General features: G+C 36.5%; 1 protein-coding gene across 7 annotated transcripts in view; it reads left to right on the top strand.

Moving 5' to 3' along the window:
* PDLIM5 (PDZ and LIM domain 5) overlaps nt 1-15,252 on the top strand; it is a 174,943-nt gene that overhangs the window by 124,912 nt on the left and 34,779 nt on the right. For 4 of the 7 annotated variants that reach the window (XM_063458627.1, XM_063458625.1, XM_063458629.1 and 1 more), the window contains 6 exons: nt 1,419-1,547; nt 6,389-6,586; nt 7,190-7,282; nt 8,205-8,354; nt 10,262-10,393; nt 13,035-13,180. In XM_063458627.1, the coding sequence (XP_063314697.1) occupies nt 1,419-1,547; nt 6,389-6,586; nt 7,190-7,282; nt 8,205-8,354; nt 10,262-10,393; nt 13,035-13,180 (848 nt within the window). The remainder of the gene's footprint in view (nt 1-1,418; nt 1,548-6,388; nt 6,587-7,189; nt 7,283-8,204; nt 8,355-10,261; nt 10,394-13,034; nt 13,181-15,252) is intronic. The other 3 variants (XM_063458633.1, XM_063458626.1, XM_063458630.1) reach the window with 2 other exon arrangements.

The following is a 15,252-nucleotide window of genomic DNA, read 5'->3' as shown; positions in this document are numbered from 1 at the left end:
CCGCTACTAGTAAAAGCCTTCAATTTGTACTTCTCCACATACAGCTCCATATTACATTATATTGACCTATTTTTTAATATATTTTTTAGGCTTCAGAGAGTTTACATTGTATAGTAAAGGGGGGTCTACCATTTTTATACCTAGCTTTTTCAGTTTTGTTTTAATTTAAACTCTGCAATTAACTTTCAGGGTTTTATGCTTAAAAGTGTGGGTTTTTAGAAATTCTAAGTGAATTTCAAATGTCAGGACAAAATAGCTTAACTGAAAACATAAATGACTTTTTTCAATTTTACTCTTTTGACCTAAAATTTTAAATTTACTTTGAAATAATTTCATTCATTATTGAGTAGCCCATACGATTCAGTCAGCTTGGATTTCAAAAGTGCCATTTTCCTCTTTTGCGTATAAGAAAAGATGAACAATTAATTACATGCTAGGATGGTATGAAGTTTAGTGAATTCACAATGAATTTAAACTTTTAAGCCAAAATAACCAAATTGTAACCTTTCTCCAAGTCATGTTTTCAGTTCAACTATTTTGGCCTAAAATTTAATTTCCTGACCTTTAGTGATTAACCTTGTATATTTTTACATTCCTATAAAGGATTCCAAATGTTTTGTTTTATTTAGTGAAATTTCTATGAACTGATTAAAGAAACAAGAAAATTTGGAAGCAGCAGTCACAATGTTTGACTTAAACTATTGTCTTTATGGCGGGGGATTGCATTTACCCCTAATATTTTAATGGATTGCATTTACCCCTAATATTTGTTCCTGATTGGTGATAGGCAGGTTTACGTAATCTATACCATTCAATATTAAGAAAATATTAGAAGTCACAATGAATTCTATTAAATAGACACTAAAGTCAGCAGAACAACTACAGCTTAATGTAGTTGTTGGGTGTGCATAGTGTGTCCCTAAAGGCTTTTTAATGTAAACACTGCTTTTTCTCTGAAAAGGAAGTGTTTACATTAAAAAGCCGTTTTTTAAAAAGAACATCTCTCGTGGCAGTCACTCAGACAGCGACTAGAAGTACTTACTTGGTCAGTGCTGCAGAATCTGCATCACTGACGTCCAGTGTCTCCACGCTCTGCATGGAGGCGCTGAATGTTCCTCATTAATGCATCTCTATCAAGAGATGGTGATTGGTGTGCCACTTGTGGATAATAGCCTCCCAATACTTTCCCATAGGAAAGCATTAGATTGGCTGAGATCGTAAATCCACGTGGGACTGGAATAATGCAGATTTTTCATTATTATTTTTACGGGGTGACGGACACCTAAAATTGGTTTTTAACACTATAGTGTGAGGAATACACATTTGTATTCCTGACACTGTAATGTTTCATTAGGGTAAAATACTGTTGTTCTGTTACTTTCTTCTCATTCTTGTTTTTCTTTCTCATTCTACTCTAGAAAGTCTCTTTTTGAAAATCCTTTGGAGTCCTTGCCAAAGTGTGCACCTTTTGCACCTGCTACTGTTCAGATCTTAAGTGTCAATAGCCAAGTAGCAACACTATCTAGAACTGCTTCCATTTACACAAGGTTAGCATTTCATGTAATTGTCTGATATGTAGTAATAATTAAAGAAGGCAACATAACCTAGGTACAATATATTATATACAGGCATGACAGTAGATTACATCAGGTCTGGACAAAACCATTGTATCAGGTAGCCATAGCAACACAGAGTAATATCTGGTACCCATAATGTTTTCACCCTTTTAGTCAGATGTGATCCAACAATCTACTTGACTGGCTCCAATACACTGTAAGGGAGCAGGCTACCTCTGCATTTGGAAATGTACCACCTCTAAGAGTTTATACTTCCACATGTTGTACTAAGTCTAAACTACACAAAGATGTGATATGAATAAAGAGGAGAGGCATGCATGTGAGCCCTGTAGTCAACTCTGCTATCAGAACACCGAGTATCCACCTGCACCTGCACCAGCAAGGCATCTGGGAAGCATCTACCCTCCTACAACAGAAAGATGAAGAGGGGAGGTGGAAGCGGGTAGAAAAGAAACCAATAGAAAAGGTATATTAAGAGTTAGGATTAAAACTGGGGACAGAGAAAAACAATACTTACCCCAAATCGTATTCTAAACTTAAATAAATTCTAATCTTAAAGGGTTACCTCAACCAAATCCTTTTGAGGAGTTCGGGGACTATTCTTTGTATTGGTCATTTAAAATAGGTTCCCTACCCATGTCCAGTTTACTTACCTGGAATCCAGGGTCTTGCAAAGCTTCCGGTGTGATTGGCACGCCTCCATCTGATGTCATGTGGGCCTTACAAGGAGCAATCATAGACTGAAGAGTAATTTTATAAAAAAAAAAAAAAAGAAATGAATACAGCCAGCAGAGGGAGGCTGGATGGAGCACCCACATGGTGGGAGGGGGAAATTACTACTTTGCCTGCAAGGGGTCTGTCCCGAGCAATCTGTGTGCTGATAACAGACACAAAGTATGCACAGCATTGACATTGATACCAATTTGCCTACATGGGGTCTGTCCCGAGCCGTGTGCTGACAGCAGACACAAAATATGCACAGAATTTACATTGATAGTCCAACAGGACTGCCAATGTCACATTTGCTAGGAGTGCAACTAACCCCCAGCACACAATTAAAAATATCTCCTACCACCATGACCACTTTAAATCACTGAAGTGGTCATAGTGGTTACAGTAGCCCTTTAAATAATTCTAACCTTAAATATAATGGGAACCCTAAATGTAATGCTAACTCTAGTGGCAAATACACAGTTAGCCCTTAATCTAACACTTACTCTTGCCCTAAATATAATTCTAACCCTAAATGTAATAATTCTTGAAAATATACTAAATTAATTATGTCGCAGACGTTAAAGTGAAAGAAATGGAATCTTCCCTCCCCGTCTGAGTTTTGAGTATTTCCTGTGTCTGTGTGTGTGTTTGCATTTGTAAACTCCCACCCTATGTATTATAAAATAACTTTTTTTGAGAAAAAAATAAAAAAAAAAATATATATATATATAAACATATAAAACATCATTCCAGTAGTTGGAAACTATGCTGTCTCATGGTTTTGGGATATCGTTTAACTTTATAGTATTCCATCTCATGGTTCACACCTCCAGAATTTTTCAGTGTTATAATTTTCACGTGGTTTACCACTGTTTATTCTCAGTATGTTAGAAAATTACTTCACTACCACTCCTCTTCTAGTGCTCTCACTTCTAAATTGTAAAACAATTACTCAGTCTATATGCTTTGAATTTCACTGCTTAGATTCATTGTCATTATCATAATATACAGGATTATTCACTGAACAGCAAATTTTGGCTAGATGTACAATGTTTGGTGAAAATGACAGAATTCTGACCACAATGGCAATTCTCATATTTACTAAAGCTAAATACAGTTGGTATTCAGTGGGCTCAAACAAATCTGCACCATTTGACTGGATGTCTCCAGTGTCCAGATTATTATCAGTGCTTTATATTCCAAGCTATTACCTTATATGTGAAAATTTCTCACACCATGCAATATCAGTAAAGGTATCTAATTGGTTGGCCTATAAGCAAACCGATCCGAGCACTCTGGCAGCCAAGTCTTAAGACAAGTGAGACTTAAAGGAACAGACATGTCCTGTGGTGCAAATATTTTTCTTTCTTGATGATCTAACACATGAAAATAACCCCAAACATACTGCAAAATAAAGCCACAGATTATCTCATGACACAAAACTAGGTTGACATGCTAGGTAAATTTTACCTCCTGCAGCCATTAAAACAAGTGGTGACTACAGTATTTTGGGAGGGTTGAAGTAGTTCTGAAGTTTCTCCATACTACACATACAGTATATTAAATCTTTGTCATTTATATACATCTTTGTATTTCTGTTTGTCTCACATAGGCCTCAATTTAGTAAGCGTTCTAAATGGTTTATCTACACAAATTCCCATAGATTTTAATTGTGACCTCTCTAGGTAAATCATTTGAACAGTTTCTCAAAAAGTATTGATTATTTTGAAAATCTTGTTAAGTAATTTATGTTGTCCACCTGCTATGTAGACATATACAGTTGCAAGAAAAAATTATGTGAACCCTTTGGAATGATATGGATTTCTGCACAAATTGGTCATAAAATGTGATCTGATCATCATCTAAGTCACAACAATAGACAATCACAGTCTGCTTAAACTAATAATACACAAAGAATGAAATGTTGCCATGTTTTTATTGAACACACCATATAAACATTCACAGTGTAGGTGGAAAAATTATGCGAACCCTTGGATTTAATAACTGGTTGAACCTCCTTGGGCAGCAATAACTTCAACCAAACGTTTCCTGTAGTTGCAGATCAGACGTGCACAACGGTCAGGAGTAATTCTTGACCATTCCTCTTTACAGATCTGTTTCAGTTCAGCAATATTCTTGGGATGTCTGGTGTGAATCGCTTTCTTGAGGTCATGCCACAGCATCTCAATCGGGTTGAGGTCAGGACTCTGACTGGGCCACTTCAGAAGGCATATTTTCTTCTGTTTAAGCCATTCTGTTGTTGATTTACTTCTATGCTTTGGGTCATTGTCCTGTTCCAACACCCGTCTTCTGTTGAGCTTCAGCTGGTAGACAAATGGCCTTAAGTTCTACTGCAAAATGTCTTGATAAACTTGGGAATTCATTTTTCCTTCGATGATAGCAATCCGTCCAGGCCCTGATGCAGCAAAGCAGCCCCAAACCATGATGCCCCCACCACCATACTTCACAGTTGGGATGAGGTTTTGATGTTGGTGTGCTGTGCCTCTTTTTCGCCACACATAGTGTTGTGTGTTTCTTCCAAACAACTCAACATGTTTCATCTGTCCACAAAATATTTTGCCAGTACTGCTGTGGAACATTCAGGTGCTCTTGTGCAAACTGTAAACGTGCAGCAATGTTTTGTTTGGACAGCAGTGGCTTCCTCTGTGGTATCCTCCCATGAAATCCATTCTTGTTTAGTGTTTTACTTATTGTAGATTCGCTAACAGGGATGTTAGCATTTGCCAGTGACTTTTGTAAGTCTTTAGCTGACACTCTAGGATTCTTCTTCACCTTATTGAGCAGTCTGCGCTGTGCTCTTGCAGTCATCTTTACAGGACGGCCACTCCTAGGGAGAGTAGCAGCAGTGCTGAACTTTCTCCATTTATAGACAATTTGTCTTACCGTGGACTGAGGAACTGCAAGGCTTTTGGAGATACTTGTATAACCCTTTCCAGCTTTATGCAAGTCAACAATTCTTAATCGTAGGTCTTCTGAGAGCTCTTTTGTGCGAGGCATCATTCACATCAGGCAATGCTTCTTGTGAAAAGCAAACCCAGAACTGGTGTGTGTTTTTTATAGGGCAGCTGTAACCAACACCTCCAATCTCATCTCATTGATTGGACTCCAGTTGGCTGACATCTCACTGCAATTAGCTCTTGGAGATGTCATTAGTCTAGGGGTTCACATACTTTTTCACCTGCACTGTGAATATTTACATGGTGTGTTCAATAAAAACATGGCAACATTTCATTATTTGTGTGTTATTAGTTTAAGCAGACTGTGATTGTCTATTTTTGTGACTTAGATGATGATCAAATAACATTTTATGACCAATTTGTGCAGAAATCCATATATATATATATATATATATATATATATATATATATATATATATATATATATATATATTTATATATATATATATATATATATATATATATATATATATATTAAGTTCAACAGGGAAAATATTTTTTCAAATCTCATGCTACACAGTGGATGATACCATTAGTATGTTATTCTTAGGGCATTAATCTGTATATAGTGCACACGTATCCCAGACTGTTTGAAGTTACTGGAAGTTTTACTCCTGGGTAGCAGATGCCATTTGCAGTTACCACTATTTTAATTCAGCTCTCTCTCAAAGATGATAAAGTGGGAGAGGAGCTAAAAAAAACCCCACAAACAGTGTGATTCTGTCTCCTCTGCTCTTCCCATTATTATTATTATTATTATTATTATTATTATTATTATCAGACGACGAGCTGTATTAAGACAATTACTGTTCTGGAGTGTATGTCCCAGTGCTGCTCTGGGATTAAAAGAAAGCCTAGCCCCAAACTAAAACTCCAGTAAAACCATTCTCTAAATAACAATTTGACATAACATGCATATTTAGGTTGAGGTACCTCATGAACAGTGTATTGTACTAGAAGGGGGGACAATTATTTATATTAAAATACCTGGTTTTATTTCCATAATTTACAGGTATGTAACACTTTACACGTTTTTTTTTACAAGCCAAAATTCAACAGTAGTTAATTGTGCACTGATTTTCTTTATATCATGTACCTTATTAATCTTTTGATATATAGCAAATTAAAGTCTGCTGTCATTATATCTGATACACCATTGGAAACTAGTACTGAGAGAATTGTGAGTAATGGAACAGGTCCGAAGATTGATGTGGTCCAAACAAACAGCATTGGAACCCAGACTTGGGAATCTACATCATCAGGGACAACTCAAGAACATACAGTTGACACATATAGCTCATCTCATGCCGCAGTCAGGTACTCTAGTAGATCTTTATTCCATTTACACTAATGGAATTGAGAAACCTGTGTAACTGGTAATGCTGCTGTACTGTATATTGAGGGAAAGGGGAACACGCTTTCCTATGGTTCTATACTAATAAGCAATAGTACACTATTTCCAGGTAAAATTGCAGTATTTTTTTGATTATTTTTTTTTTTTTTTTTTTCTGTTAAAGAAACGACTCTCAGAGTTTAACAAGATCACCAAGTACTGGAAACCAAAGCATTGTATAATTTATTAAAACAGATCTGTTGCTGTCTGGGGTCTTTGCATTTTTCCTGGGTCCTGTGGGAGGGGGAGGAGGGAGAGTTGCCATAATCTTCCTGTGGCTCCTCTTCAGCCAAGACCCAGGAACCATCAACACTGTACTTTCACACGTGCGACAGTACTCAATTGAGGTCTATGGAGGATCCTACAAGACCGCTGGATACTCCATAGAAATACCTCATTTCCCTGTACATAACAAGGTTCAGTTTCTTCTGGATTGCTTTCATTTCATGTATAGATATGCAGAATTCTTCTGTGTGGTGGCTTTTCATGGGTTGTTGTTTACATCTAAATCTGTTATTTCTGGTTAGGCATGAAAATATTACTCACATTTCTTCAAAAAACATTTCCTCTACTGTGCAAATATCAACTGCCCAATCTCAAGCTTCTTCAGCTCAGACAAGGTAACAATTCTCAAATACCCATCTATCACAAGAGTCTTTAATATGCACAACCAATCAGTGGTCCTACTCCCAGCCAGGGTTTGTTAAGTGAAGACAATGAATGAGCTCATTTATTGTTTTTCAAGATTGTCCCTCAGTAGCAAATACATAAAACTTTTTCCAATATAATTGTAATACTGGTACTAGAAAAATCTTTAGATGTTGAAGAAGAACCAATTCTAATTCTCTAAAGCAACTGAGTCACATCTGTGCAATGCCACCCACAAGCTTATCTTTATACAGGGATTTGATTGGAAGGAGGAGACATCTGAAAACTGAAAACTGTTACAAAAACATCCTTGCTACAATTATTAAAAATGTAATGCTTGTACCAACCTATTAGAGAACCTTCAAAATAATTTAGTCCAGTAATGACTTGGCATTGTATTCTGTGTTTGTGAACTACACTTGCTTCAAACAGGGCTTAGCCAGCCTTAAATGGAAAGCTATACACACAAATTTGGGGTGCTAATGAAAATCATTTGTGGCAAAGACCATCTGTGGTTTAGCCTTATTTTTTTTCCTTTTCAATAATAATTTTCTGTTGCGTTAATTGATTTTTAGTTAAGAAGTCTTGGTCAACACTTGCTAAATGCTGGTTGAATTATTCATTTGTTTACACATTTTCCCAATGCCCTTCAATACTAAACACTGCTTTTATCAGAACTTCAGCCTTTTTAATGTGGTTTGATTACACAGATACTGCTTAAGCTTTACATGCACTTCACACTTAACACATCAGAGGTTTTAGATAAAAGTATTTTGTCATATGAATGGGGCCATAGTCTGATTTTTCTTGTCAACTTTGGAATTTTGTATTTGCTTTTCTGGCTTTTACTTTTTGTTAGTTTGTGAGTTTTTAATCTCTCGTTTTTTTTATAAGTATTTACACCAAAAAAAACGTCATGAACAATCCTCTGGAAAATCTACCCAAGTCTGCTCCCTGTCCTCCTCCTGTGTACGTAGAGCACAATTCCAAGAGTAAAGACCATGCAGTGGCTGCTGTGACAGCTGTTGTGGGTGCTCAGGCAAGGTACATGGTTATTTACTCAATATATCCACAGCAAAAAGCTGAGTATTTTATTTAAAAAAAAGCTGATACAGATAGATGAATATGAAAACAGTGTAATGTTCTAAATGCAAGGGACAATGCTGTAGTCAACCTGCGATCCAATAGATCTGAATGCTCTGTGTCCATTTTCTTAATGTTGTAGTATAAACAAGCTCTGCGATCTCTACCACTGACAAATAAATATTTTGCCTGCACTCTCACTTTAACTAAGGCAGTTAGTACAGAATGAGAAATCTATGAATTTGCAGGTGTATGCCTCTGCACCTTAGTTCTAGATCACTAACATCTGTTGTGGCGGACTGCCTGGTACCATGACTGGGTACCTCAGCCAAACATGCTTCCTAGTGATCACCGAGCTACCATAATCATTTCACCGGGACAACATAAGCACTTCCAGCCCCTAGCCACCGCAACTTGGCTGGGTTCTCACCATCTCCTCCCACCCTGGGCCCAAGTCCTGGATCCAGCTCCCAGTACGTAGACCTCTCCTCCAGACGGTATAGCAGTAATTATAGCCAGTATAGCATTCCTCACACACATTAGTCGAGACTTAATGCTGGGAGTAGTTCTGTTTAATCCAGGCCAGCACTCAAAATGTATACGCACATTTAAACCCCCAACAGCCTTATTTACATAGTTACATAGTTACATAGCTGAAAAGAGACTTGCGTCCATCAAGTTCAGCCTTCCTCACATATGTTGTTGCTGTAGATCCAGCAATTTAATAGGTTATAATAGGTTACATAGAGCACTATAATACAAGGAAGGGTGGAGTCAGACAATAGCAAGGGCTGATGGGAGATTGAGGAGGGACAAAGCAGCTAGTTTAAACTGGTCTGGCAGTGTCCTTGGGACAATGTCCTGCTGCGGAAACAATAGGACAGGAAAAAGGGGGAGGGGGACAGGCACATGCAAGCAATACATGCAACATACTCATCCTCTGTACCTGAGAGATAATTGAGTCAGGAACTGTACAAACACAATTATCTCCAGGTACAGAAAAACACACAATTTAACAACACCCCAAAAGTACCCCCAAAATCCATGGAGACCCCTCAAGAGTCACACCCCCGGATAGCCCTGATCTGAGTGACCATCATATCCAAAAATCACTCAGATCGGTTCAGTGGTTCAGATTTTCCATGGAAGTCCACTTTTGACTGACCGCACACATGGCTTTTGCCCAAAATAGTTCCATAAGAAAAGGGGTAGCAGTCGGTCAATTTCTCGAGTCCTAAACTGAACAAAATATGGAACCGATCCTCTGGCTCCTAGGTAGCGATTGTTTGCCTAGTTCATGCAAACAATCCTACTGAATGACACTCTCCTGACATGCATAGCAACGAAGCAGGCGTTTGTCAAAGATTAGCAGTGTTCATGAGTTAGAGTGTCCAATTTTAGTTCCATGAACTCGAAGACCAAACACCGCTGCCTGCGTTTATGCAAACAAGATGAACACTTAGAATCCATGATGATTGAGATGTCAGGAGAGGTCAATAGGGGTTAACAAGCACAGAGGTGGTCCGCAGTTCGTGGGTTTGTTCAGTTCCGGAATAATACGGGGAAACCACATAAACTAAGTCTTTAAACATGTGTTTTACATGTCCCATAGTCCTTGGGCAGGGGGCTAGCCAGCAGTCTCCTCCAGGAGCTTGTGACAGAGGCATCTTTGCCACATCTGCTTTTTAAGATCAATTTCAGCTTCCCTCATGAATAGGATGTAAACCAACATAATAATTGCGTTCAGTCATTTCTTTTTTTTTATCATAGTTTTTCATATTCCTATTTTATATTTCACTGTTCTTTCATTTCCTGAACTATTTTCCTATCTTTCTGTCTTTTCATGTACTTTTCCTTTCTCTGTTCAGACTTTCCGACCCTTTTGTTTATCGCTCTCTTCTGGATGCCCTTCTTATATCACCTATCATTAAGCCAATGTTTCCAAATATGAAACCTTCCAGGAAATCTACAGGTGTTCTGACCATTGGGCATTTTAAAAGGTGAGGAACACAGATTAATACTCATTGTGAGTAGATTTTTACATGCGCCATAATGCATGTGCTTTAAAATACACCCATCTTTCACACCTATAATTGGACTAAAGCACACCCACAATTTATTTCTCACCTGCACAAGTGAGCTATAGATATTTGGTAAAACATTCTTTACGGAGCCTACCACTTAGATAAATGGTAGTACATCCATTATCGTAACCTTAATTAAAAGAATTAGACATCATTTTAACATTCTGCATAGTGTTTTAATTGTGTGTTACTAATCATGTTAAGACAGATTGTGTATAACCTGATCTTGATTCAAGATTTGTAAAATACGCTGTTAAGAGATAGCTAATTCAGAACACACATATAGATTGTGATCAAAACCTCCTATCAGTTTGCAGTGTTGTTCTGATTAAAGCCATACTTCGTTTTACCATCATGCATTCTAAATGAGTTTGGAGATGTTTATGTTAAAGACATCAATAAAGAATTTTACAATTGGATTGCATTGTTAAGTGAAGTAAATGAACCCTGGGAATTTCTTTACATTTCAAAGAAAAGCAAGTAAATGGGAACACACAAACATACATATATATTTCTTGAAGTGGTCATGAGGAATTTTACACAAATGTGTTGTAAGTTTCAGAACTTCCATGATGGATTACTCTGATAATTTATTTTAACATCCATGAACCCTGTCCCTCATTTCAATGTATTAAGCAATAGCTTTTGTTACTTTGCAGATGTCACTGCTTAAAACAGAGCAGCATCATTTGAGGGGTTCTTTATCTTCTAATACAGAAGTATAGTGTGAGAACAGAACGTATTATTTGAGATGAATTATGTAACTGCGGGCTTTTTATGTGAATAAATTGTATTGATCCTTATCTGTGAAAAGAAAGATCAAACTTTATTTCTGGCTGACAGTTGAGTGTTTTTATCAACAGCAAACTAAAGCTGTTGATGAAAACACATAAACAAAAAATAAATCCCCTGGGATTGACAAAAAAAAAAATGTACCTTGTTTTTTGAGAGCACTTCTTTAAAAATAGAATTATAATGTTAAAGGGGAATAAAATATTTTGAAATAAAAGCATATTATATTCACACATATCTGTTTATGTATAATGTAACACTTAAATATGATATTATGTATTTCTTTGTATTCACTTTAATACATTTTAGAGATATTTAACACTCTGTTACAGGTTCTTTAAAAACATCTATAAAAGAGTTTTTCTTTTGAAAATTATTTTATGTTCTCGATTTTTTTCATTTTTTTTAAAGTTATATGTATTCAGCTTTCTTGATCTGTTTAAGAAAATTACTGACATGAGTTTCAGTTGAAGTCATTGGAGCTTTGTGTACACTGGTTGAAACAACTTGAAGAACAGAGTTAATGTTAGTCTGGTTGAATATCACAGATGTTTCTGGAAAAGAGATGACCATGGCACATCAAATGATTCATTTAAAGTGGGTGGGTGGATTACATTTTGTCCTTATCATGAGGTTACGCATTCCACATGGTCCTTTATCCCTCCACAAACTAAACGGAAGTTTTGCATTGATGTACAAAAGAATGGATTTCAAAAGACTGATTGCAAAAGCCAGTTTCAATTTTATTTTATAAACAGGGTAATAATTCAAAGTGAGTTTCAAATTTAAAGACAAAATAGCTGAACTGGACAAATTCAAAGTCAGCAATGCCTTCAGTTCAGCTATTCCGGCCTTACATTTGAAATTCACTTTTGTAAATAAACCTGATAGCATTAACATGGTGACAGTTCCACTCTGGATTGTCCATTTAACATGACAGAGAAAGAATGTATCTCTCTTTGATTGTAGATAACATAGGATTATGTGGCAGCTCTGAATATAACACCAATAGTAATTGACACTTGACACAAATGAATATAGAATAAAATAACCTATTCTATTTTGTATGAATGTAGTGTACGAGAGACAAATCATGTGAAAAACCTGTGCATTTAAAACCAGAGTAATCTGAATGTGCCTTACGTGGTTAAATGCTTTGTTATTGTTATTTAAATATTTCAATCAGTTGTTATGTTGTATTAAAATATATTTCTAATTTTCACATGAATTTCTAATACACCATGACACGTGTTCCTTATTCATGTAAGACAGTGTATGTTTTGTTGAGCTTTTTTTGTTGTCTTCCCTTTTTAATATGTATGCCCCAACCATCTGGTCCTTACCAACCTGGGTATTAATCTTAATGCATCATCTTGAGCAGGGCTGCTGAACGAGACTGGGTCATCTACAACAGGGGTAGCAAACCTTTCACACTCCAGATCTCCCCTGATGCTTTGCCAACATTATGGCTGTAACGATATTATGTAAGATGCAATCCACAATATCTGTAGTGCCAAAGTATGCCTAGCACTGACCTACAACATCTGTAACGGGTGTGTTGTGAGTGACTGAATTCATATACACTCTGTAACTCTTGCAGGTAAAATATTGTGGTTGGTTACTGCCATTGTGAGTCACTGTTAAAGAGCAATAGGAATGTGCTGTGCAGTGTGTAACTGAAACCTCGTTTAGTGTAATTACAATTACTGTATTTTGTATGTACAACCTGCTGAGTAATTCTTTCTTTTTGTTTCTTAATCTTTAGTGATTCACTGGAGCCTGCAGTGGGTACCACATATAATGCTGCACAAACAAAGAGTATGACAAGTTCATATAAACCACCACCATTCAAGTCTAGTGGGCCAGCTAGCACGGCTAAACCAGCAGCCTGGCAACCAGGTAACCAACCAGGTAATGTTGATTTTGCATGTTTTCTATCTCAACATAGGAAAGCCAGTGACGACCATTGCTGCTTGATGTTCAGCACCATTTATTGTTAGTTTATAGATGTTGACGTGCTATATCTCTCAAACATGGATAATAGATGTCAGCCTGGCATACAATATGTTTAAAGTTAAGTTACTTAACTGCCTTTTTGGAGACCAATCATTGCTGAAAAATGAGATAAAATATACTACTTTAAGATTCTGGCATAATAGAATTTTGATGTTTAAAGTAATGCTAACGTTACCAGGACCACTACGGATTGATGTAGTAGTTCTGATGTCTATAGCCTGTCCCTGCAGGATGAGCACTGTAAATGGTGCCTTTTCAGAGAAAATTCCTGACACTATAGTATTCCTTTAAGGATATAAGTAAATTATTACAAACAAAATGAATTTGCTAGAAGTGGTGTCTCATACTAGTTCTGTTGTACACACAGTTATTCAGATATATGAAACTGTGCAAAGCCTCCAAAATATTTAACAGACTCGCTAACAGGCGTGTTTCTTTGTTGTTGTTTTTTTCATTCTTTCATATCAGGGATGACAATAACCAGTAATCCTACAAATCATCAAACAGGGGTAGGCCACCTTCAGCACTGCAGATGCTGTGCACTACATCTATTTATAATGCTCTTACAGCTGTAATGCTGGCAAAGTATCAAAGGAGATGTAGTCCACAACATCTGGAGTACCAAAGGCTGCCTACACCTGCATTATGAATTGTAGATTTACTGGTTATGGCCAACTTTAGGTTTCACATGTCTCACATAAAGACACAATGCATGCTTGCATCTACCTCCATTGTACTGCATTATACAGATGACATTAAAAATGTTTTACAAAAAGAAACAATTCCTTTAAAGTGCTTACATTTGCTATTAATCCCCAATTGTTGTGTATTCCTTCAGTGAGTGTGGTGAATAAGAAGTAACTGACAGCTGAAATACATTCCTAGCCTTTCTGATATTTTTAGAAAATGTGTATTGGATGATTAGTATAGTACTCAGCAGTTCCATGCATTATAATCTGCGAATGGAGCTGCTGCCCAAGCTGATAGCTCTGTTTACACTTCTATGAATAGAGCAGTAAATGAAGCAGCTCAGACAGCCCATGAAAGATTCTATTAGAGGTAGAATGTATAGCATGTGCCTGCCCATCAGGCAGCACTGATTTATTTCTGTGCAATAGTAAGTAAGACAGAATTTACTCCTGATGCTCCGATATTTGGCTGACTAACCCATGAAATGCTAGTCCTGAAAAATTCCACATTTGTAGTAAAGTTAAAATAGTCAGACAAAAAAGTTAAAATAAATAAAAATAACTGGAGGGGATCAGCCAGCAACTGAAACATTAACTTTAAATACATATCAAACACTTTGAACTTTGAATACATACAAAAGACATTGAAATAAGTTAAATTGTTGGTGTGTATATAGCCTTACTTGTGATTTCCTGCAAATGTAGTGATATTTGTCATCATCCTACTAAACTGCAGAATAAACATTACTGGATCCTTCAATACATGGATCTTTTTATATTACGTAATTCAAAGCACACATCTGTTTTAAAACGTGACTTTTACAATAACCCAGTTAATTTTGCTGCAAAATGGGTAAAAAGTGGCTAATGACAACACAATATAAGACTTAATGGGAGCATGTAAATGTTTGCCTTGTTAAGTGGTTCTAACTTGTCATAAAGTGTCCTAAGTATCTTGCATTTTATTATACAATGAAAAGATCATATAGTGGTATCTTCTTCAACATAAACAACCCTATTGATAATAATAAACTCAATCTGCTATCCCACTGACCTCTAGATGGTGCTAGAGTCCTTTCATATGCAAGTAATGCTCGTTAAAACAAGAAAGTAGAGTATTTAAAACAGGTCATAAGGGCCTGCTTATTGCAAACTCTTACACATTTCAGACCTTCTCCAAAAGCATAACATCCTATAAAGTAATTATGAATAGACATTGCAAGATTTTCTTAATAATCTATTCAGAATATCAATCAATAAAGAGAAAATATAATATTG

The sequence above is a fragment of the Pelobates fuscus genome, chromosome 6 (genome assembly GCF_036172605.1).
Source record: "Pelobates fuscus isolate aPelFus1 chromosome 6, aPelFus1.pri, whole genome shotgun sequence".
Lineage (NCBI taxonomy): Eukaryota > Metazoa > Chordata > Amphibia > Anura > Pelobatidae > Pelobates > Pelobates fuscus.
Note: the sequence above shows the minus strand (reverse complement) of the source record. Positions and strands in the feature narration are given on the sequence as shown.